This window comes from Microcaecilia unicolor, unplaced genomic scaffold (genome assembly GCF_901765095.1).
Source record: "Microcaecilia unicolor unplaced genomic scaffold, aMicUni1.1, whole genome shotgun sequence".
Classification (NCBI taxonomy): Eukaryota; Metazoa; Chordata; class Amphibia; order Gymnophiona; family Siphonopidae; genus Microcaecilia; species Microcaecilia unicolor.
Genome location: NW_021963779.1, coordinates 25,164 through 51,858, shown reverse-complemented (window position 1 = coordinate 51,858; position 26,695 = coordinate 25,164). Strand labels below are relative to the sequence as shown.

General features: G+C 41.5%; 1 protein-coding gene across 1 annotated transcript in view; it reads right to left on the bottom strand.

The window, feature by feature from the left end:
• Nucleotides 1-982: 982 nt before the first annotated feature.
• The window catches only part of LOC115459625 (olfactory receptor 3-like), a gene marked incomplete at its 5' end in the record, with an annotated part of 37,002 nt that continues 11,289 nt past the window's right edge, over nucleotides 983-26,695 (bottom strand). The window contains one exon of the mRNA XM_030189432.1: nucleotides 983-1,949. Coding sequence (XP_030045292.1) covers nucleotides 983-1,949 — 967 coding nt within the window. The remainder of the gene's footprint in view (nucleotides 1,950-26,695) is intronic.

Genomic DNA, 26,695 nt, shown 5'->3' with positions numbered 1-26,695 from the left:
ACATGGATTGAGGGGAAGAGAGAGGAGAAGTGCTGGACATGGATGGAGGGGTGGAAAGAAAAAAGAAGTTGCACATGGATGGAGGTGAGGGAAAGAAGAAAGGAGAAAAACTGCACATGGATGGAGAAAATAGGCAAAAGCTGGATCCACGTTATACCTCCTCCTGTCAATTCCCTGGAGGAGGACCCAGCTTTTATTTATGGATGTATACTATTAGGGACTTTTGCCTTTGATTTAGATAGGAACAATGTTTTGAAATTGTATTTCCGACATATGGCTGATAGTTTTTTTGGGTTCAAAGATAAATATATTTCCTGACTTATCAAGGGAATCACAGACTAGGAGGTGTGAACTCTTGGCTTTTAAGCCAAGAATCATTGCCCTAGGTGGAACCTTCCTAGAGCGATTCCTTTGTAAGTGTTTTATTTCCTGATTACTTATTTGTTAAACCCAGGAAATTATAAGAGTTTGTGGAGTTAAAAGAACAGATGAAGAACCCTCTGCAGCAACTTCCTTTAAGTTATCACTGTACCGGCTGCAATTGCCGATTAACCTTCCTCCCTCAGAAAATATGAATTGTAAGATTAACCATTCCGTGTTTTTCTTATTTTCTTTGAGATTGTTTTCCTGATCTTGGATCCCTCAATTGTGGATAATAATGTTGACTAACAAAGATGATATTTTTCCTTAATGTTTGTTTTAATTGATATTTTCTCTTTTCTTTCCCATTTATGTATTGGACATAAATGTAATATAAAATGAATAAATAAAATAATAATAAATAAAAAAAAGCTTTCCTTGCTGGTATCACTGAATTCTTGGCCCTGGCATACCCCACTCCACTTAATTTCTTATATGCTTTGGATGTTGCCTGCATTACTAAATCAGATATATCCAAATCAATGAAATTCAGAAGATCATCATCTGCTACAGTAATCTACAGTTATATTTTCATGTCTGACCTCTGCACTTCCAAACGTGTTCAGAGATTGACAAAAACGGACTTTCTGCTGATGGCTTTTTTCAGGGCCACATTTAACTCTTTACTTCTCAAGCTATAAATAAGTGGGTTCAGCAGTGGGAGAGTGACTACATATATTGCAGTAGGCAGTTTATTTGATTTTGCAGAGTCACCTGAATTGGGTTGCACATAAACTCCTATCAGTGTCCCATATAACAGACTGATGACTGTCAGGTGGGAGGAACAGGTGGAGAAGGCCTTGCTTTTCCCTTCCTTAGTACGGATTTTCAGTATGGTGGAGATGATAAACACATAGGATGTCAGAGTTAATAAAAACGGGATAAAGACCGAAAACACGGATATCGCAAAAGTCATAGTGTCAATAACTGTGGTATCTGTGCAGGAAAGTTTCAGCAGTGCTGTTAAATCACAGAAGAAGTGATTTATTACACTAGAGTTACAAAATGAAAACTGGGATACGACAGTAGCATGTGGCAATGTCTCTGGAAGAGCCATTATCCATGAGGCAGCTGCCAGAAGAGCACAAGCCCTCTTATTCATGATGATGGGGTAGCGTAGAGGATTGCATATTGCAACATAACGATCATAGGCCATGGCAGTGAGAAGCAGAAATTCTACCTCAATAAGAGAGTTAAAGCAACACATCTGTAAAATACAAGCATTGAAAGATATGGTATTATTTTGTGCCAGGAGGATTGTCAGTAATTTTGGCATAGTGACCGTCACAGAAGTGATATCTAGGAAAGACAAGTTGGCCAAGAAGAAATACATTGGGTTGTGGAGGTGTCGATCAACACACACTATGCAGATAATAAGGAGGTTTCCCAGCAAGGCCATCATGTAGAGGAGTGAGAAGAGAGTGAAGAGAGGGAGCTGCAGCTCTGGGAATTCTGGAAACCCCAAAATCAGGAATTCTGTCACACCAGAGTGATTTCCTCTTTCCTTGTACTCATGCTCCATAAGAGTGCTGTAACAAAGAAGACAGAGAATAAGGGGGAAATGAATAGAAACTAGGAAACATTGAGACTACTAAACAGTAACAAACCTTCACATAAATGCTAAAGTTTCAGCGGCAGTCTTGCGAGATTGCCATGGGAACTCGCAGCAGTCTCATGAGATTGTTGTGGGAACTCACGACAGACATTTTCAATAATATGGACAAGAGTAGAAACTGCATGGGCAGGAGCGTATGAGGATCGCTCCTGCCCCAGGTGATTATAGTAACAACCGGCTTGCAAAATTGGCCAAATGTGAGACAGCTCCAGCACATCACTGGGGTTAAGTGACTTGCCAAAGATCACAAGGAGCTGTAGTGGGAATCGAACCTACATCCCCAGGTTATTAACTCATAGCACTAACCATTATGCTACTTTATATACTTTTATAAGGTGCAATCTAGTTTAAGACACTTATTAGTGCTTATTTAGGCCCTGTTTTATAAAGACACTAGTAAAAGAGGTCTGTTTCCAACAGAAAGGAAACGGGTACTAGCAAGGTTCCAGGGCCCCCTCCCTACCTCCCTCCCTCCCTCCCTCCTTCCCTTCCTCATCCTACCCCTGTCCAGGCGGCGTCATTGGGGAACACGGAGCCTGGGCTGCCTTAGCCACGTAGTGCGCACCTCCGGCACACGCAGGCTGGGCTGTTTTGCTATTTTTTTGGGCACTCCGCGTCACAGCTCGTCTCACACTGGCTCGGCCCTGACTCGTCCGGATTCGCCACTCCTGTCATCGCGGCTCCTCCCCTCTCCCCTCTGCTAGCCAATCTGGTGTCTCTTTTCCTTCATAGCCTCCCTCTGATCCTTTTCTATTGGCCCAGATGATTTCCTCTCCTTCTTCGCGCCCTATGGCTGTTCTTCCTTTCTTGCTAGACCCCTGCTGACGTCAGACGCCAGCACTGTATCTACGGATCTCTCCTCCTGCACTCTGCTTCTACCTCGGTAGGTGTTTGTTTTTCCCTGTTACTTACTTTCTATCTGCTTGATTCCTTGTTGCTGAACTCTGCCTGGCTCTCTGACTACTCTTTGTACCTGCTGCCTACCTGTTGACCCAGCATGTACTCTGAGTACTGCTAACTCGTAGCACCCGCGCTTGAGACACGTTGCGTTTTCCCAGGCAACATGATGACATCAACGGAAGGCTTCAGACATTACGAACCAGGCTTCAACTTCCTGGCAGTCAGCTTCAGAATGTTGGAGGTGCAAATTATTATAGTAGATATAGGAGTATGTTTACTAAGATGTGTTAGCGTTTCTAACACACCTGTAAAATGAAGGCACATTAAACTCTAATGCGCCTATACATTTCTATGGGCGTGTTAGCGTTTAACACTCGTAAACAGCTTACGCGCATTAAAACCGCTAACGTGCCCATAGCACCCCTTAGTAAACATAGGCATCTGTAGGTTTTTTTTTAATTACCAGCCTAAGCAGAAATTGCACCTGCATTACAGAAGTGGATATTTAGACCTGCTCACAAGCAGGTGTAAATGTGCCCACTTAGCAAAAAGGTACCAAAAGTGAGGTTACAAATAACAGAGATAAAGGCTATACACGTTTGGAGGGCAAAATCTGAACAACTTTGTACTGTAAACTCTTGTCTGATCTTCAAGGCCCTTAAAGGAAATGGCCCAGAGTACTTGACGAACAGGATCTCCTTCATCACACTTCCTCCCAAGCAGTATCCCTAACCACACCCTCTCAAAAGGACATCACACAATATGGTACCTGCCAATGAGCCTTCTCTGGAGTAGCCCGGACACTCTGGAATGCACTCACTTAAATACTTTGCTTAACAGAAGTCCCTCTCTACTTCAGAAAGCAGGTGAAAGCTTGGATACACACACCACACCAGCTGCACATCCTATAATAGGACATATTTATCCACTCCTTTCCTAGCTGAGATAATACTTCTGACCTATGTGCAACTTTCTTTTAATCAGTCCCCTTATTTTCCAACTCCTGTTACTCTGTCTTATCTATCTATATGTTCCATCTTTGCTTTCACCCTATGCTGTCTATTAAAATATGTTGACATTGTAAATCTGTACTTTGTATTATTTGAATATTTTTACTGCTCTAATTGTCTATTGTCAAAGTTTGACTTCTTCTTGCTGTACACAATCATAAGTGAATTCTTTCATAAAGGCAGTAAATAAATCTTATAAATAAATATAACATCATCGGTAACCTCCTATGAATTACATATATATAGATGTTTTAATTTTTAATTTATATTTATTGAATTTACAATTATAAATCAAGAATAAACCTTGATGTATAATTGTAAAAGAAATTAATATATAAAAACTCCAAAAGAAAAATATAAAAACATAATCATATAGGAAAACTGAGGGTCTTTTACTAAGCTGCAATAGCATTTTTAGCTTGTAGTGGAAATCAGCTGGCAGCAAACGCCTATATATATATTTAATGGGGGGGGGGGGGGTAGGCAGTGGAGGATTAAGGGGGAGAACTACCTTTATCCCTCCTGTAAACGGATGGCCTGAATGAGCTCTTTTTTTTAGGACATAGATGTGCAAAGGAGCATCTGTCAATATCAACATTCAAATATTAGAGGAGTGTCCTAATGGTTATTCAATTGGGCTGAGAACCAGGAGAACTAGATTCAATTACCATGTAGTTCCTTGTGATCATAGGCAAGTCACTTAACCCTTAATTACCCCATGGAAGAAAATTGACTGTGATTCTACTATGGACAGAAAAAATACCTGTATATAATATGGAAACAATAGAAAAATGGTATATCAAATGCATGATCAATATTTATTTATTTTGATTTTGCTGATTCCTTTTTGGTAGTCGATCTAGGTGAGTTACTTTCAGATCTTCTAGGTATTACCCTGGTGCTGGAAGGCTTATCGTCTAATTTTGTGTCTGAGGCAATTGAAAGTTAAGTGACTTGTCCAAGATCACCAGTGGGATTTGAGCCAGCTTCCCCTGGATGTCAAGCCCAGGTTGACCACTAGGTTACTCCTCTCCTGCTTTATGAAACAGGAATACATGTATAGATTTTGGATCTGCACTAGCCCTTCCCACATCACACCCCCTTACAATCTACACACTGTGCCGTTATACATCTGTTAATGGACAAGCAAACAGCAGCAGCAATCCAAGGAAGGACGTGGAGGAGCATTTTCGAACAGGGATGCCCATCTCTAAGGGCACCCATCTCTAAGGACGTCCCTGTGAAGGGGCGGGGCATCCCGTATTATCGAAACAAGATGGGCGTCCATCTTTCGTTTCAATAATACGGTCGGGGACGCCCAACCTAACCTTTCGAGAAATTTAGTATGCCCTATCAGATTGACTCTACACTTGTCTTTTAGATTGTGCACTTGTCTCTAGATTGTACACCTGTCTTTTAGATTATAAACTTGTCTTTAGATTGTACACTTGTCTTTTAGATTGTAAGTTCCTTGAGCAGGGATTGTCCTTCCATGTTAAATTGTACAGCGCTGCGTAACCCTAGTAGCGCTTTAGAAATGTTAAGTAGTAGTAAGTAAGTAGTAACATTTAGGTCGACCTTAGAGATGGAAGACCTCGGTTTTCGCCAATAATGGAAACCAAGGACGCTCATCTCAAAAACAACAAAATGCAAGCCCTTTGGTCATTGGAGGAGCCAGCATTCATAGTGCACTGGTCCCCCTCACATGCCAGGACACCAACCGGGTACCCTAGGGGGCACTGCAGTGGACTTCAGAAATTGCTCCCAGGTGCATAGCTCCCTTACCTTGAGTGTTGAGCCCTCCAACCCCCCCCCCAAACCCACTCCCCACAACTGTACACCACTACCATAGCCCTAAGGGGTGAAGGGGGGCACCTAGATGTGGGTACAGTGGGTTTGTGATGGGTTTGGAGGGCTCACATTTACCACCACAAGTGTAACAGTTAGGGGGGGATGGACCTGGGTCCGTCTGCCTGAAGTGCACAGCACCCACTAAAAACTGTTCCAGGGACCTGCATACTGCTGTGATGGAGCTGGGTATGACATTTGAGGTTGGCATAGAAGCTGGAAAAAATGTTTTTTAATTTATTTTTTTACAGTGAAAGGGGGTTGGTGAGCACTGGGAGAGTAAGGGGAGGTCATCCCCGATTCCCTTCGGTGGTCATCTGGTCAGTTCGAACACCGTTTTGAGGCTTGGTTCGTGAAAAAATTTGACCGAGTAAAGTCGGCCAAATGCTCGTCAGGGATGCCCTTCTTTTTTCCATTATCAGCCGAGGACGCCCCCGTCCTGCCTTCGGTACACTGCCGACACACCCCCATGAACCTTGGTTGTCCTCGCGACGGAAAGCAGTTGAGGACATCCAAAATCGGCTTTCCATTATGGCGATTTGGGCAACCCTGAGAGGACGGCCATCTCCCGATTTGTGTCAGAAGATGGGCATCCTTCTCTTTCGAGTATGCCGCTGAAAGACAGCAAAAGTTTATCAAATGTCAATTTTTATAGAAGCAGGACCCAACCTGGCCAAGTTTCAGAAAAACCTTCATCAGGGGTCACATAGGTTTCCACAGTACAATCACAGATTCAAAGCATGTACTGCAATACCTGCTTAGAAAAAGCTCTGGTCCAATTCCAAAAGTCAGTAACCACCATGTCTGCCATGGGCGTTTGCAGCCACTATTTTGGAATTAAGCATGGCATGATCAAGAAGTCACAGGTTTTGGTTCTGGTTCCGGATCCGGCCAAAACTGAATGGAAGATTTTGTCTGCAGATTAGATTTCAGCTGGAACCAAAACCAAAACCATTGGTTTTGGTTGGCCTCTAGTTTAGAACTTCTAACTAGCAGACTTAAACTAAATAGAAAGTAGCAATGGTGATCACTGGTGAATATGTATACTGAGTATTGCTGTCTATTTTTATAGTGATGCTCAGTATATATATTTAAATGTTACAGCATGTGCATACATCTACCACAGGCTCTAGAAATTATCCCCTGTAAGTAAATGTGTACAGCCACAGGAGAATAAAGTAGTCATGAAATTGACAAGATTATATTTTTAATAATTTATAGCTTTCAATGTTTTGTAACATTCTGAGAAATTCTTATTAGCACATTTCTGTCTATTTTGCACAACGACAACATGGGCACCGAAAGGAAGCTTTCATAGATTTTTATGGTAACCAGTAAATAGATTATTGCTTTAAGATTTCCCATAGGGAAATAATTTTAAAACCACACTTAGAATTCTGGAAATATGAGTTTTAGATCTTATGTAATTATATTATGCAGCTTAGATTCCCATAGCATTATTTACAAGGACATGGGTTTCTGGAATTTGATGAGCATCTCCTGTAAAATTGTTCAGCAAATTCTTTCAGCGGACCCTTTGGCTGTAATGATTAGAAATTAGTCTTTCATTCTCTATGGTAAACAGCTTCTACTCCTCAATAGTAATAGTAAATGATCTGGCAAAAATAGACTGCCTGATATTCAGTCTGTAGTGGTATTGTAAGAAGGAAGAGGCTGTCCTACCCTGGTTAGGCCCCTAGAGGGCGTAGTTCCCCTAAAATGTCCAGGGAAAAGGGCTGGGTGAGTTGCTGAAGGGAGCCAGAAAGGGGAGGTATAGCTGGAGGTCGCTAGGACCGGGGCGAGTCCTGGAGGATAGCTGGAGGTCGCTAGGACCAGGGCGAGTCCTGGAGGATAGCTGGAGGTCGTTAGGACCGGGGAGAGTCCTGGGGATAGAAACAGGTGCAGCAGGTTATGGGCTGGGTCCTGTTTGGCTATTAACTACTTATACTCCTCCTGAGGTGTGGAGGGAGGAAGGAGAGCTGGCAGCTGGAAAAGAGAGCTGGTAACTAAAGCAAAGCGGAATCCCCATGAGAAGTACTGGCTGTGCCCTTTGGACTGGTGGTAGAACTGGGTGTTCCCAAGAAGGAAGCTGGCTGGGGGAAGAAGGCCCTAGAGTGCCAGGTAGAAGAACTATGGGTTCAAAGAGGTACTGTGTGTCCCAGCTGAAAAGCCTGTGTGTCTAGAACAGTGAAGAGGGACTGTGTGTCCGGGGACTGTGGGTCCGGGGACTGAGTTAGTACTGAGCCCAAATGGATGTGTGAGAGGGCTCAGGGGGAAGAAATCTATGGACATTGAACTGTGCAAGAAGAAATGTTTAAAATGGAAGATTGCACTGAGTAGGAAGAAATGAAATGGTTAAGCTGGAAGAACTGTTTAAGCTTGTGAAAGTGTTTTAAGCTAAAAGAAGTGTGCCCCAGAGGCTGGAATAAAGATGTGTATGAAAATAGCCTGAGAGGTGAAACCTGACTGTGTTTGCTGTTTGAGAAGCAGGTCACCCTGAGCAGAAAAGGGTGGTAGATTAATTTGCATAAATCAGCATACTGAGAACCAGCTCACCCTGAGTGAAAGAGGGACCTGGGAGCCTGAGGAGGGAGCTTCATCATCACAGTAGCCTCATCATTTTCACAGTATGTAGCATCTGTCTCACTCACAGGCACTCACTGACCCCACATATTCAATGCTGGGGCATGGGCGGTTCCTGCATTGAGTATCTGGGAATTGGTGGTCACCCTGAAGTTAACTGAGCAGGCACCAACTGATATTCAGACTGGTTACCAGTTAACTTTAGCCTTTTTGCTGTCCTAAATTTATGCAGTTACTTAGCTGGTTAGTGGACTGAAAATTGCCATTAACCAGCTAAGTGCCAAACAAATCTGATTGAATACTTTGACAGAGTAAGAAGAGAATTGGATCGAGGACCTACACTAGATGTCATACAACTAGATTTTAGCAAAGCCTTTGACACAGTTCCTCATAGGAGGCTTTTGAATAAACTTGACAGGCTGAAGTTAGGACCCAAAGTGGTGAACAGGATTAGAAACTGGTTGACAAACAGATGCCAGAGGGTGGTGGTTAACAGAATTCACTTACAGGAAGGAAAGGTGAGAAGTGGAGTGACTTATGGATCAGTGCTGGGGCCGATTCTATTCAATATATTTGTAAGTGACATTGCCATAGTGTTAGAAGGTAAGGTTTGCCTTTTTGTGGATAATGCCAAGATTTATAACAGAGTGGACACCCCAGAGGGAGTAGAAAACATTAAAAGAAAGGATCTAATGTTTAGCTATTAAAATTCAATGCAAAGAAGAGCAGAGTGATACACTTAGGGAGTAGATATCCAAGGAAGCCATATGTGCTAAGAGGTGAGAGGTTGATATGCATAGATGGGGAAAGGGACCCTAGGGTGATAGTATCTGAGGACCTAAAGGTAATGAAACTATGTGACAAGGTGGAGCCATAGCCAGAAGGATGCTAGGCTGTATATAGAGAGGCATATCCAGCAAAAGAAAGGAGATGTTGATGTCCCTGTAGAAGTCAATGGTGAGACCCCATTTGGAGTATTGTGTTTAGTTTTGGAGGCTGTATCTTGCTAAGAACGTAAAAAGACTTGAAGTGGTTCAGAGGAAGGTGACAAAAATAGTATGGGACTTGCATCAAAAGATGTGTGAGAAGAGACTGGAAGACCTGAATATGTATACCCAAGAAGAGAGGAGGGACAAGAGGGATATGATAAAAATGTTTAAATACTTGAAAGGTATTAATATAGAAACAAACATTTTCCAGAAAAGGGAAAACAGTAAAACTGGACGACATGAATTGAGGTTGCAGAGTGGTAGACTTAAGAATAGTGTCAGAAAATTATTTTTTATGGAGAGGGTGGTTGATGCCTGGAATACCCTCCTGCAGGAAGTGGTGGAAAAAAAATCTGTGACAGAATTCAAAAAGGCATTGGATAAACACAGAGGATCTCTAATTAGAAAATGAATGGTATTAAAAAAAAAACCTTAAATGGTTGCATGTGTGTTTGCATGTCAAGTGGCACTTTAGATGGTGACTCTGGTTGTGAAGAACTAAGGCTGGTGCTGGACAGGCATGTACGGTCTGGCTCCCATATATGGCAATCCGGTTTAGAATATCAATGGTCTATGTTTCAGAAATGCCAAAGAGAGACACTGATCAAGTATTTTATATCACATTCATTGTTGGTTTAATCATGATAATGAGTGTGACTGTTGGGCAGACTGGATGGACTGTTCAGGTCCTTATCTGTTGTTACTATGTTATATAACCAGCTAAGTAGGTGTTCTGCCCCAGCACACTCCTAACCTAGCCAGTCATGAGATAGCTGGGTCACTAAGTGGGGTTTAACTGAGCAGGAACTTCTTTCTTTCCTGGTTAAACCCTTTTGAATATCCGGTGGAAAGAGTTCAGGCTTCACAGGACCACAATGCCAACATGAATACACATGAGTTTGCCTCTGATATGAATTTATAGCTCAAGAATTTACTAGGTTCTTCAGTCCAAAAGGGTCCTTTGCCTCACTGTGTCTATGGTACCAGTCTATGGATCAATCATTAAATTAATAATTATTTGCCTTTTAAATTAAGCATTATTTTCACATTTAAAAAAAAATCTCAGATTCCAGTTCCTTTCGTAGGACTGTTACGTTATTGCTGAAGAAGAAGTTTACATAAGCCAGTGAACTTCAAAGCTAACATGATTTTGAATTTATAGCAAACAGTCTAGGGTAAGGATTCAAGACAAGGGACAGTTAAAATTTATTTCGATTTTTTTGCTCACACCTTTTTCAGTAGTAGCTCAAGGTGAGTTGCATTCAGGTACACTGGATATTTCTCTGTCCCAGGAGGACTCACAATCTAAGTTTGTATCTGAGAAAATGGAGGATTATGTGACTTGCCCAAAATCACAAGCAGCAACAGTGGGATTTGAACCAGCCACCTCTGGGTTGCAAGACCAGTGCTCTAACCACTAGGCCACTCCTCCACTACAGCAACATTCCATGTAAAATCTCAGATAGTAGCAACAGAATCTAAAATAATTTATTTGGATTTTACTCGCACCTTTTTCAGTAGTAGCTCAAGGTGAGTTGCATTCAGGAACTCTGGATATTTCTCTGTCCCAGGAGGGCTCACAATCTAAGTTTGTATCTGAGAAAATGGAGGGTTAAGTGACTTGCCTGAGATCACAAGGAGCAGCAATGGGATTTGAACTGACCACCTCTGGAATTCAAGACCAGTGTTTTAACCACTAGGCCACTCCTTCAGCTGCTCATATTATAACTCTCTCATCCATCCCCTCTTTTCCTACATGTTTATTTTCTATTATCACACTTTCTATGGCAGCAGGCGAATGACATCTGGTGGAGAATCCATCCTAGACAATAGCAGGAGCAACATATACATGCAACAGGACAGACACAGCTCCATCCAAACATAGTTACATGGAGGGGTATTTTCGATATTATGTCTACATCTGAATTTGGATGTTTTACACAAAACGTCCAAATGCTGAACATGAAAGAAGAATAATATAACACAGACAGAGAGGGCACTACAGTATACAGTCAGACAAACCAGAAGCAAAAAGCAACACTGGGCCTTCAGAACTAGGACAACAGGAGTTCTTTATTAATCAATGACCCGACACGGGCCGTGTTTCGGCGCCAACAAAGGTGCCTGCTTCAGGGGTCGATGTACTGATGCAATGACGTGCAGATGACAAAACACGAATGCCTTAAGGCACTGAGAGGTTGTCTACAATATTCGCTATGGCGAAAAAAACGCTAATAGCGCTGGTTCCAACAGAAAAACTTTCTCCTGTGTCGTAATCGATTATATGTTGTTGCGCTGAAAAGCGCTGGCTCCGATAGAAAGTTTTTTCCTCTGTGGCGTTTTTTGCCTTTGTTGGCGCCGAAACACGGCCCGTGTCGGGTCATTGATTAATAAAGTACTCCTGTTGTCCTAGTTCTGAAGGCCCAGTGTTGCTTTTTTCTTCTGGTGAACATGAAAGAAGGTCATTTTTGAAAAAGAAAAACGACTATCTTTTTTTTTTTTTTTAAATACTATGGTCGTTTTGTATTGTGGACATTTTTTTGGTCCATTTTGGGGAAAAAAACGTCCAAGTGCAAAACGTGCAAAATCAAGCCATTGGGATGTAGGAGGAGCCAGCATTTTTAGTAGACTGGTCCCCCTGACATCCCAGAACAGCAATAGGGCACCCTAGGGGACTTCATAATATGCTCCCAGGTACCCATCTGACTATTTCTCCCTTATTTTGTCTGCTGAGCCCCCCCAAACCCACTACCCCCAACTGTACACCACTACCATAGCCCTTATGGGTGAAGGGAGCACCTATATGTGGGTGCAGTGGGTTTCTGGTGAGTTTTGGGGGCTTGCAGTTTCCTCTACAATTGTAACAGGTAGGGAAAGGTAGGAGGCTGGGTCCACCTGTCTGAAGTGCACTGCACCCACTACTAGACTACTCCAGGGACCTACATGCTATTCTGATGGACCTGAGTATAACATCTGAGGGTGACACAGAGGCTGGCAAGTAATGTTTTTCATCACATTTTTGGTGGGTGGTAGGGGGTTAGTGACCACTGAGGGAATAAGGGGAGGTCATTCCTGATTCCCTCCAGTGGTCATCTGGTCATTTTTAGGCAGCTTTTTGTGCATTATGGATGAAAAACCTCTAAGTCTTGGGACGCCCAGGTTCCACCCTGAACACACCCCTGGCACTCCCCCTTAAGATTTGGACATACTTCTGACGGACATCATAGAAAAACATCTAAAAATAGGTTTTGAAAATACTGATTTGGATGTTTTTGTAAGAAAAACGTCCAAATGCAGACTTATGTCACTGGGTGTCCATGTTAGTATCAGGCTCATATTCAAAATAGAAAAATGTCTATAAAGTAACAGTAAATGTTGGAAGATAAAGACCTATGTGATCCAGTCTGTCCTTCAAGGTGACAAACGTTGTATCTGCCACTCCATGCAGGCTATACCCCTCTCTGCCCTGTTTAAAGTGTGACGATCATTTATGTTGGCTTTGATTCCATCCTTTTTGATAAAGTTATTCCAGAGCATGCTTTCTATACCTACATACCAAGAAGATGTGTATTGTCTCCCTGCACAAACAATTTACTGATACACAGCATTTGGTCTCTCTATCAGAAATAGTTATATGCAAATATATTAAACAGTAAACAATCCTAATTTAGAAATCTAGAAAGGCTCATTTCTTTTACAAACTTATTTTTGTATGAGATTTCAAAGTATGTCCCTTCCCTTCTCTTCAAAAAAAATCCGCAATCAAGCGGAGAACTCGAACGCCCCACGGGAAAACACAGAAATAGGTAAAAAGTGGGATGTTTGACCACAGAAATACAAATCCTGGAGACAATATCATAAAAGCTTCTTTATTGAAGAAAAGACTCGACACAACTGTTGTGTTTCGGCCTACAGGCCTGCATCAGGAGTCTCCCGCTATGACGTAGCATATATGAAGCTGAAATGCCTGAAACACGATTTGGTCCGTGTGACGAACCAAACGTAAAGTGATTGGCTATATTACAAAAATGGTCTTGAAAAAGACCTTTTGTGGTAAGCTTGTCCAAGCTGCTAATATGGACTGATAATCTATTGAGGCTTTCCTTTATCAGACATGAGACATCTCCGATCGTATTTCTGATCCTGCCACTCTAACCCTTTTGCTATACTAATGTCTATTGGAGTAGTTAAGTCAACTTGTGATTTTTTTATACCCCAAATGCATTTTTAAAACAGCAGACAATTTTATAAATATTGTACTATGCAGACTCGTAATTGGAAAATTCATATCTGGAATAGAAGAAGAATCTGAATCTAGTTAGAGTGGAAAATTCAATTTCAGAATTAACAATTCTACCCACAAATAATAAAAGAAACAAAATATTCACAATAAGAGCATTTGCATACTATTTCCAAGAATATCTCATCTTGGAGAACATTAGTTTGGTATCTAGTCTATGTACTTAACTTGCTCTTATATTCTACTCACACCAAAATATGGTTCAGAGTGGATTTAATTAAGACTGGCCAGTAACAAAATTACTAGGAAAATATAAACTTAAAACAAAACTTATACAATAAATAAATATCTAACGTAGCATCACATACTTCTTGAACAGAATACTTTTGATTGCTTTACAAAAGAGGGGACAACAAGAAAGACCAATCACAGATGTTAGTAAATTGTTCCAGGCCTTAGCAGCTTGATAGAAAAATAGACCAGAAAAATTTATTTTAAAATGAAAACCCTTAAAAAATGGAAGAGATACGACGATTCCATCGGACCCCTCGAAGCGCCGGCTTGGGTCCTCTGCAACAGCAGTCCCGCCTCCTCCAACGTCGTCTGCCGAGAGGGAAAGGGGTTCACCCGTCCTGTGGAGCTCGGTAAGTTGGATTTACCCTTTCTCTTCCCCATAATCAACCAGGGAAAGTTCCAACTCGCGATTATGATGTAAGGGGTCAGGAGCTGCTGTTCATGCGTCTTTCCAGATCGCCATCTTGGAGTGACGTTGAGTCCCCCTCCGATAACAACGCCCCAGAGACCCGGAGGGGAACAGATGGCTATGGAGAGGCAATTGGCGGGAGCGTCCGGAAGTGTAGTCCCTGCCGATAGCAGTGGAGACCCCATAGCTACCTCATCTCCGTTGGAAACACCTTCGCAAACAGGCTTGATGCTGTTAGCGTCTTTGCCTGAGCGACAACTGAGTGAGCCCTCCGTAAGTGTCCGGGAATTAGTTAGACCATCTGTTGTTACAATGGACTCCATCTGGGAGGCAATCCAAGGACTAAACAACACACTACTACGAGTGGCAGAAACTTTGCGTGGAGATATGGGGAAGTTATCTCAGGCTCACTCAGAACTTTCCACAAAGGTAACTGAACAGATGAATAGAATAGACCATCTTGAACCTGAGGTAAATTCTATAAAGAATTCTATTTCTGCAGTTATCAAAGATAATACTATTCAAGGGAAAAAAATTGACTATATGGAAAATCAATTACGAAGGAATAATTTACGTTTTTTGAATTTTCCTAAATCTCCTTTGACTCCAGCTAAGGAAATGTTAAAAAAATACTTTATTGAAGTTCTGGGGCTTCCCTCAGAAGCTTTTCCTCCTCTTACTAGGGTGTTATACATTTCTGGAGCTCGAGTTAACAATATACAACCTTCTCAACCTGATTTGAATTTAACTCAGATTTTGGAAAGTTCAATGGATGTCATTACAGAAAGGACAACATTGTTGGTCTCGTTTGCATTAGAATTGGACCGTAATAATATATTTAGGTTATTTTTTCGCCACATCTCCACACCTTTCCTAGGTTCAAAAATTCAAGTGTTTCCTGATCTCTCTCGAGAGACACAAAGAAAAAGAAAAGACTTTCTATTATTAAAAGTAAGGGTCCTACAACTAGGTGGGTCCTTTATACTTAAATTTCCTTGTAAATGTTATATCTCTTTTCAATCCACTAATTATATTTTCTTTGAGCCGGGAAAACTTTTAGAATTTATAGTGAGTAAAGAGTAGTCTGTTGTTTGTCAGGATTGAATGTTACATCGGCTGCTCCGACTTGATTTCTTGTCTTTCCTGTTGTAAAAATTGACTGGGGTGGGAACCGCCTCAGTTATTTTGTTTTAAATTTGAGTTCCTAGTTCTTGGATCATTAATGTGGACAAACAAATAATTTTTTTTTACCTGACTGGTTTTTTTTTTCCAATAATGTATATTTCTTTAAATTCCAATTTATGTATATGGCATAAATGAAATGTTAAACTGAATAAAAAATGGAAGAGATAGCCTTAAAGAATTCTTTGCATCATGGCATCAAATTAAAACTCTAATCAATGAAATCACCCTAAAAATTCTTGGAGTCACCATTGATCGTCACCTAACACTTGAGAACCATGTGAAAAACATAACTAAAAAGATGTTTCATTCAATGTGGAAACTAAAAATAATTAAACCATTTTTTCCAAGGACTGTCTTCCGCAATCTGGTACAATCATTAGTACTCAGTCATCTAGACTATTGTAACTCACTCTACGCTGGCTGCAAAGAGCAAATACTTAAACTCCAGACAGCCCAGAACACGGCAGCCAGACTAATATTCGGCAATTCAAAATACGAAAGCGCGAAACCCCTACGAGAAAAACTACACTGGCTCCCACTTAAAGAACACATCACGTTCAAACTTTGTACCCTAGTCCATAAAATCATCCATGGTGACGCCCCAGCCTACATGTCAGACCTAATAGAACTACCACCCAGGAACACAATAAAATCTTCTCGCACATTCCTCAATCTTCATCCTCCCAAGTGTAAAGGTCTGAAATACAAACTAATGCACGCATCTACCTTTTCCTATATGAGCACGCAGCTATGGAACGCGTTGCCACGTAACCTGAAAACGGTCCATGAATTGACCAATTTCAGTAAACTATTGAAAACTTATCTCTTCGACAAGATATATCACAAAGATTAACACGTGCAACTGTACAATCTTTAATATATCCAGAAATGTCTCATAATGTCTTTTGCTTTAACACAATCATGTATTTCACCAACATGTAACCCAAAACCCTCTGTAAAACCAAATGTATATTCTATTTCCAGTATCCATGACGAATTGTAAGCCACATTGAGCCTGCAAAGAGGTGGGATAATGTGGGATACAAATGCAATAAATAAATAAATATATACTGGAGCAAATCCCTGAATTAATTTAAATATAAAACAGACTTAAAGATTATCTATAGTGAAAAAAAGGTGTCATCACATACTTTGTTGGTCAATGGATCCTGCATCTCTGGTAGGAAGAGCCTGATGAGTGTAGAGGGGTTATATTGGTTTATGGCACCATTTGAGATCTGATCCCTGGACACGCAGGCCGTATTAATTGCCCTCTGAATCTTTTAGCAATTATATAATTCCTATATAGTTTTGGGACCTGAAATAACCTCTGGGAAGAGAGCAGACCTCAGGATTTTGTCATTCGTTGTCTCTGTAACACATCCCTAAGCAATATGGTACTTTGTATAATAAACTGCTGCATTCAGCCAAGGATATTTTGGGACCTTATTTCTGCCTGCTAAAGCAGAATCAACATCAATATCTGACATGAGCAATGACTACGTACTAAGGACACAAAAATTATAATGTAACATACATGTGAACTTACCTTATCCAAACAGATTGTCAACTTGTAATCATTAACCTAAATTCTATGTAATAAAAAGTGTGGTAAAGTTATGTAGTTACTGAGTGTCGGTTGCAAAAATGAAGAAATAACAACCGCAAAATCTGTTTGACAACTATTGGGGCCATATGTGTTATACATCATGCAGTTGCATCATAAGTAATCATTATAGATAGTACAGATACATTTGCCATCTCCTGAAGTGCATCTGAGGTGGGGGGGGGGGGGGGGGGGGGAGAATAACTTGCATCTGAATTTTTGTGGGGTTAATCGGGCCATGGTAAGGGCATTATTGATAGCACAGAGGCACATACACCTTCTTCTCATGAGGCAGTAAGTGCATCTGTTCTATCAGAACTTGGAGCTTCAAATAGTAGGAGATTATAACTAGCACAAAATTCAATATACTTTTTCTAGAAATGAATGGCACATATGTATTTTACTAAACATTTAAGCTCCTTTCCTTGCTGTTAAATTACTGCTACCAGGATGGGTCAGTAATTGAATTATTGGCCTTGATTTACCCTGCCCCACTCTATATTTCTTGTATGCTTTGAATGTTGTCTGTATGGATGAATTAATATCGGTAAGAAGATTCTCATCTGTATGTAGCAATCATTAGTTATGTTCTCATGCTTGACCTCTATATTCCCAGAAGAGTTTAGAATGATTAAGCTGACTTCCTGCAGATAGCTTTGTCAGGGCGATATTAAACTCTTTATTTTATAAACTATAAATAAGGGAAAACAGGGATATAACAATAATGTGAGGCGATAATAATGATGAGGGTATAACACAGATTACTGTCTATCGCAATATAATGGTCATACGTCATGCCGTTGAGACGCAGAAATTCTACCACAACAAGGGCTATAAAGCGATACATCTTCAGAACACACTCATTGAAAGATATGGCATTATTTTGTGCCTGGATGATTGCCAGTAATTTCGGTATCGTGACCGACAGAGCAATATCATGGAAATAGAGGTTGGCAAAGAAGAAATACATGGGGATATGCACGTGTTGATCGGCACATAACAAAAACTACTACTACTACTTATCACTTCTATAGCGCTACTAGACGTATGCAGCACTGTACACTTGAACATGAAGAGACAGTCCCTGCTCGACAGAGCGTACAATCTAATTAGAACAGCCAAACAGGACAAATAAGAGATAAGGGAATATTAAGGTGAGGATGATAAAATAAGGGTACTGAACAAGTGAATAAGGATTAGGAGTTAAAAGCAGCATCAAAAAGGTGGGCTTTTAGCTTAGATTTGAAGATGGCCAGAGATGGAGCTTGATGTACCGGCTCAGGAAGTCTATTCCAGGCATATGGTGCAGCAAGAAAAAAGGAATGGAGTCTGGAGTTAGCGGTGGAGGATAAGGGTGCAGATAAGAAAGATTTACCCAGTGAATGAAGTTCCCGGGGAGGAGTGTAGGAAGAGATGAGAGTGGAGAGGTACTGAGGAGCTGCAGAGTGAATGCATTTATAAGTCAATAAGAGGAGTTTGAACTGTATGCGGAAATGGATAGGGAGCCAGTGAAGTGACTTGAGGAGAGCAGATAACAAGGAGATTCTCCAGTTTAGCCATCAGGTAGAAGAGAGTGAAGATAGGGAGCTGCAGCTCTGGGAATTCTGAGAATCCCAGAAGCAGGAATTTTGTCACACTGCTGAGAATTTGTGTTTCCCTGTATTCATCTTCCACAGGGATGCTGAAACAGAGACAGAATAAGGTGAAATAAATAGAAACTAGGAAATACTGAGGCTAAGAAATAAATAATAACAAATCTTCAAATAAATGCTGAAGTAATACATTACAAGAGTCATGATACAGTAAAACTAGGTCACATCCTTTATTATGTGGTAGTGACCAGTGAAGACATCATAAGGCCTCTGTTTTCTCTCTGCCTGCCCTAAAGGATACACTTTTGGAGAGTAATTTTAAATGCAGGTGCCTAGTTTAAGAGACCAAGTAAGCATCTACATAGGTGCTATTTTATACACATACCAGATGATATTCAGCTCGTGGTGCTCACCAGTTTTTTAAACACTGAACAGTGCGGGCAGAATTATCCCCAGATTTGTTTTAATGCTGGGCCATGTCCTGGCACTGGCATTGAATATCCAGGGCTACATCAGGATAAGGAAGTCACTGGGTCTAATGCAGGTTTCTGGCTGAATATCATCCAGGACCTGTATAAGGAGTCCTCTGCTCCTGCAAATCTCTCTCCCTTCCTCCCACCCCTATCCTGTACCCCATAGGCCCCCACAAACCTACCTTTTAAATATGCCTTGTTGTCTAATAGGGTCTTATGGGTAGGAGCAATACCCAATTGATCCTGACAGTTATGGTGCTTCTCCAAAATGGCTGCCACGACCTCTAGCAGCAGCCTCACAGTACTTGTTAGTATTGCCAGCATTCCACTAGAGGTCGTAGCAACCATTTTGCTATAGCTGCCATTATGAGTAACATTGAGTGGACATCACACCTGCCCATAAGACCCTACTGGACCACTAGGCATTTAAAAGATAGGTGTGAAGGGACCTACAGCGGTGGGAGGCAAATGAGGGGGGGGGGGCATTGGTGTGGTGGAGCCGGCCCGCACCGGCTCGCAAGAGCCGGTTGTTAAATTTTCTTCCAACTTGCGAGCCGGTTGTTAAAAAGCACGAGCCGGCTCTTCTCCCTCCCTCCGGCTCCGGTCCCACACCGACCTGACTCTGAGTCACCTTTTGTTTCAAGTCCAAGTCCCAAATAGGTGCCTGAACTGACCAGATGACCACCGGAGGGAATCGGGGATCACCTCCCCTGACTACCCCAGTGGTCACTAACCCCCTCCCACCCTCAAAAATACAACTTTAAAAACTTTTTTTGCCAGCCTCAAATGTCCTACTCAGGTACATCGCATCAGTATGCAGGTCCCTGGAGCAGTTTTAGTGGGTGTAGTGGACTTTAGGCAGGCGGACCCAGACCCATCCCCCCTACCTGTTACATTTATGGTGGAAAATGGAGGCCCTCCAAAACCCTCCCGAAACCCACTGTACCCACATCTAGGTGCCCCCCTTCACCCCTTAGGGTTATGGTAGTGATGTATAGTTGTGGGGAGTGGGTTTTTTTGGGGGGGGGTTGGGGGGCTCAGCACCCAAGATAAGGGAGCTATGCACCTGGGAGCTATTTAAAAAATTTTTTTTTACTTTTTAGAAGTGCCCCCTAGGGTGCCCGGTTGGTGCCCTGGCATGCGAGGGGGACCAGTGCACTACGAATCCTGGCCCGTCCCACAACCAAATGCCTTGGATTTGACCAGATTTGACATCGCCAGCTTCGGTTTCCATTATGGGCAAAAACTGATGCTGGCCATCGCAAACCCGGCCATCTCTGACATTTGGCCTTTCTGAACCATATTATCGAAAACAAAGATGGACGACCATCTTTTTCGAAACTACGGTTGGCTCCTGCCAGTTGCGGAGCCGGCCCCGGAGATGGCCGGCCATGGAGATGGCCGGCGCTGTTCGATTATGCCCCTCCACGTGTAAATTTTAGGAATGCCCATGTGCCACCCATGTTCCTCCCATGTTCATACTCACTTTTGAGATCCGCATGGTGGAACTTACAGACACCACTTTATAGAATACGCTTAGCAAGTCATGCATGTAAATTCTAATTAAAGCCAATTAATGTCAATAACTGCTTGTTAAGTGGATATTATCAGCACTGATTGGCTTATTAAGCTAATGTGGTTGATATTCAATGTGATGTAACCAGGCAGGCGGGGCTTCTGCCAGGATAAATCACACTGGCATGGAGTCAGGGTGGATCCAAGAGTTATGCAGGCACCATATTGTTCAGTACCAGTGCCTGCACAGCTAACTGGGAATTTTGCACAAATAGCAGTCCTAACTATGTCCAGTTATCTATGCAGGTATAACACTGAATATCAGCCATAACAGGATGGATTTTGGGTGCCATCAGAGACCCTGATATTCAATTCTGGTATCTAGATAGGGCTGTCACTGAATTTCCAGTCAATTTAGCAAGTGGTTCTTATAAACACTGACTGCTGCCAGAAGAATATTGATCGATATATTTCTAAGTGATGCTGCTCCCAGAATGCCCCAAGTCCAACTCCCATTTTTGGATTGGTAACTGCGGTTATATAATTATATGCATCCAAAACTGTATGTTGAATTTCAAAAATGTACTTATGTGATAGGAACTATTGAAGACCAAATAAGTATGCTTCAAAATCAATCCCGGGTGTTTCCTTAATGCGTTAATAAAAGCAGGGCTGGAAGCATTCCATGTTCTTTTTATAAATTTATGTACATAAAACTGTTCATGGATAAGGAAGTCCTAAGTTCACCTACTAAACTAGCATGCATCTCTTTAGGCAGAGATATCAATTGATAGACTAATGTTCATAATTCTCACTGACAGATATACACATAACTTTATCTGGTTAACTTATATCCTTGCTGTTTTTTTTAATTGGTCCCAAACTATTTGCTTTTGAATATCAGACAGTTTTATTCATATAAAAATTTACATTTTCTTCCTGAATTTTCAATCCAGTAAATGTAGGGTTTGGTAGAAGTCTGCTTTCAAAGTGGGAATATTCAGGTAGCTAAATATCTTTTGGAGGGTGACTTTACCTACGCTCTTAAGTGTTGAAAAGTTACCAACAAAATGAGTAGTATGTAAAAAAATATAAGTGTGAGATGTGACTAAATGTGCACGAGGGAGAGGAGAAGAGGAACAAAGATGTGAATGAAAAGAAAATTAAACTGAAATACCTTTATTTCTTACTCTTAACTCTGTAAAGTAACCTAGTGGTAAAATCCAGAATGACGTCCTTTTCTTTGACTTGTTTTCCTCTACTTTCAAGGTCAAAGAGACATTCATCCAGTGGCGTACCGGGGGGGGGGGGGGGGGGGGGGGGGGGGGGGCGGGGGGGGCGATCCGCCCCGGGTGCACGCCGAGTTCGCGAAACTTCGTCGCTCGTTCGCTGCAGCTCCCTCTGTGCCCCGGAACATGTTACTTCCTGTTCCGGGGCAGAGGGAGCTGCAGCGAAGCGAAGTTTAGCGAACTCGGAGCAGGCACGCTGCGGCACCCCCCCCCCCCAGCGGCGTGCACCCCGGGGGGGGGGGTCATTTTGCAGGAGGGGGGGGGAAGGTGTCATTTAGCGGGGGGGGGGGGGGGGGGCGCATCGGCGCTCCACCCTGGGTGCCATCCAGGCCAGGAACGCCACTGCATTCATCTCTCATAGTTGTAGGAACACAGAATTTTAATTAGATTTTATATCAATAACATCAAAAGTTCATTTTTTCCTCTGTTGAATTTGTTGAGATTCATAATTATATTAGTCTATCAGAAGCCATTCCACTGGAGAGCTGGACTAATGTATCATCACTGCTGGTAATATTATTTACATTTGACCTACAATTAGAGTGCAGCAGGGACCAAGGAAAGCGGCACTAATAGCAATTTCCTGAAATAGGTGTCCATTCAAATCAAACAACAAATCCATGGAGTCAAGGGAGACAGCAGGAGAGCACATTATTTTAAGGAGAAGCTCTGCATTCTTTCTTCTCGCACTAAAGGATGACTGTGTCTGTGTGAAGGCAAAGAAAGCTATGATGAAACTGTGAAGGAGGTGAAACTGGATCTGGTATAGAAGAGTTTTGAACGAGAAAATGATTCTGTGCTTTCTATTTCTGGGACCAAGTGGGATCTTGATGATGGTTTCTGCAGTAGTTAGTCGATGCCAGAGACCTACCTATGGTGAATTTCAGAGCTACTTTAAGGAAGGAGACCTGATATTGGGCGGAATAATTGCAATCACTAAATCTATGAGGAGTCGGTCCAGCTTTAGAAGTAGCAGTGAGACCAGTTTCTGTGTTCCGTAAGTACTGTATTCATTTCCCTTTTTTTGCCCATAGTCTTCTAAACCACAAATCCAAGGCAACTGTCCATCAGTACTGTGCAAAGATTAAAATTCATCAATCACATGAAACAAAGGTCAAATTTCACAATTGTATATGACAACATATATTTTCTACCTAGAAAATACACACTTCACAAAGTAAACTCCTTCAGAATACTGAATTGTCACATCCCATATATTTTAGTTAATATTCTACAATCCTATGTTACGCTTAATTAAGAACTATCTTAAAGAACAGCATTTTAATCTTTTATAAACACACGTATCATCTAACATTTTCTGTAACTTTCTGTTGTAAATTATTCAACAGAGTGGGCTCTGCTGCTGCCTATTGTTTAGAATTAAGGGGTCCCAAGCCCCCTCCCCAAGAAGGCTAGGGTGACCTTAATCTGACTCCATCCCTAAATAGCCCTAGAATTGGGGCAATCAGGGGGTTGTGAAGTTCTAAGAGGAGTTGCTACTGAGAGAGACACTAGAGCTAAGGAAAAGGTACCAGCCTTATGACAAACTGGAACCAGATTACAAGTTATACAATGCAGTGAGAGATAGCTGCTGGATGCAACAAAAGCATTTATACTTACAGCCTTTCATCATTAAGTTAAGCCCACAAATCATCATTTGGAATAAGGATTTTATTTGCACAACAGACTTTAATCAGGTACATTCAGCAGACAGATTCTGGGTACAACCGGACAGAGCTTCGCCGTCTGAGATAAGCGTTGGGGAGGAGTCCAAAGCTATGGCAAATTGTCCCCTCTTTTATACACAAACTCTCCATAGAAGTCAATGGTGAGATACCTAGCTCTCAATTTCTGAGATGATACTTTCCCATGCAGTCTTATCAGCATGTTTTGAGAAGCTTTGAGATAACAGTTCCACATCTGTCTGTGTCGCAATACTTTCACACCATCTTAAGAACCCTGTATAACCCTGTATAACCTCTGTTGCCTTTTATACAAAAGTAATAGACTCCATTTTGCTCATCTGATTTAAAGTGACAGTTGTACCAGTTTGTGTCAGGACTCATTGTTCAGACCTGCTTTTTACAGATTCTGAAATATTAAATCATGTACTTGTTATTTGGCCTAGTCAGTACTTCTTCAGTTATTTTAGCTGTTAAAGGTATGTAAATTGACCCATCACTATTCCAGTGGATGGATCCCAAGCGGGGACACATATTAACTTACAGGAAAAGCAAGTCCTTGCGCAGCCAGTCATAGATTTTTAAACCTGGCTGGTATTTTTACAGCCTGAGTCCTAAAATCTGGCCTTCCCACCCTTCCGGTGGGCATCCAGTGAGGGTCTCTTGCTGTACTATAATTATACATTCCCCACTTGTCACCCCCTCTGAGGAGGGGTGACACAAAGCTCGTCAAGCTTGTCATCATCCATTCCAGAAGGTGGCAAGCTTTCAAACGAGAGGGGGAGTTTTGCTCTTATGGATTGCTAGCAGATATTATGCCAGACAGAAAACTTCATTCTTAGGTGGTATATTTCTGGGCATATGGAATTCCCTTTATATTACCCAACCCCTTGGGCCTTAATCTTGATGTTACCCCTCTTGAGGCGTACTCAAACCTGTAGTGATAGAGGTTTTATGAATGGGACAAAACCATGAGTTCATCTACAAACTCTCATGAAGTATAGGTCATACTAATACTTTCAGGTCTTTCTATGACTTCTATTGTATCTGTTGCATAGTACATAGGGAGATAATCTAATGTATGTATCTCAGTAGTCTTGAGAAGGAACAGTGGTTTCGATTAAGCATTGTTAGGGTGGCTCAACAAATATATAGTTAGTATTCAGATTGCAGGCTGTTTAAGGTTGTAGGTATTCAGAATCCTTAAACAGGTCGGAATTCTTGGATCTTACTATTACTCATCATTGGCATCCAATCATGAGCACTAATAAGTGGATAGCAAGTATGAGGTTGCCTCATACAGCAAAAAGGGTAACAAAGGTCATGCATGGATCTTGACATATGCATAATGACCTGGAAGTATATACTCATTACCCCACTTGGAGCTTAGTCAAACCTACAAAAAGACATGCAACGTAAGTAAGCCTACACCAGAGTTAAACAATTGCATAACTGGTTGATACTCGTATCTGAGCAATATCAACTTCCATTCAAATTACATAAACAGAAATAATAGGGAAACTCTTAGAAAAACAATTAGAACAATAAAGAACAATAAAGAAAATAATAGAAAAATAAAAATAAAACCTTTTCAATATCTAGACAGGATTACTGCTAAAACAAAACAAAATATGAATCTATAATGTCCATAAACAGCAACAGTAGTTCTCAAATTAAGTATCAGTTCTAAAGTCTCTTTCATCGATCATGGTTGAGGCGGTGGAAGCGCTGAAGAATCTGGACGGAGATCTAACAGGACTGGGTTTTCAGGCTGGCCTGTTGAAGGAAGTGGTCGGTCTTGAGATGGTTAGGCTGGTAACATCTGGTTCTGCGGCTGAGTAAATCTGTATATCTTTCACATGGACCCGAGACTTGTGGTCCAGCAGTTTGCAAGGTGTAAAGATTATTGCCACAACTTTGGGGGATCTAACATCATTTGGGCCTGGATAGATCTTAAAGACGTACTTGTGGTGTACAAAGTGGGATCTCTTCATGTCTTTATTCTAGGCATACACTATCATAATCAGTCCATCAAGAGCCAGAGGCTGGCAAAGGAATAAGCAAAATAACTGTATGCCTGAATGATACATTGCTATATCTTAGTGGGCATAGTCAGGGTGAATTGAATAGACATGAAAGTCAATGTAAACATGGAGAAAACAGTGCTAATTAAGTGCAAAAGCAAAAGGGTAACCAGAAGGGTTCAATAATGAAAAGCCAATTTACATAAATAGCAATAGTATATATGAAATTGTATCTACAAAAAAACAATTAGAATTTAGAGATGATGGTAAATGTTCAATTATTGATGTATGGAGGGCAATGCGTTGCAATTTATCGCCAATAGATATGGAATCTTCACCTACGATGACTACCATTCACCAAGGGTTGAGCCCTCAGCTGCAGGAGGCCAGTAGGACTTACGAGCTAGATGATTCAGAAGGAAAGGTAGAGGCCAAAGCTTCTTGCAACTCCAGTAAGTGGAGAGCCTGTCTCTTTCGCTCGTGGACCAATTGATGCATCTGTTGAAACTCACGCTCAACAATGTCTCGTATCTCACGCCGGGTAATGTTGGGGTCTGTGCATCTGTCTTTTAATTTAGCGATTCTTTGCTGCAACATAGCCTTCAGATCAGATACATTATTGGGTAGTTCTTCTTTGCTAGCAGTCGTCTCCTCGGTGAGGGACGTCAACGGAATTCCTGTATCCATCTGGGGAAAGGCAAAACTTAAACAGACCAGTAGTGCAATTTATGTGGTTAAGTTATTGAAAGAAGTCAGAATGCTAGGAGGCGGGTCATGGGTATAAATGGGGGCCAGGAAAGAGGCTTGGTAAGAAACAAAGCATCGAAAATGAAAAATTATAAAAAATCCCCCCCCCAAAAAAATAAAATATATAAAAATAAAAAATAGGCTTACCTATAGAAATAATAAAAAAAATTAAAAATAAAAAATAAAACAAAATATTATACATCTGAATTGCAGCAAGGCGTATTCAGACGGCAATGCAAGAAAAAGGTTCCTCGAAAAAGACAAATGGAAGAAA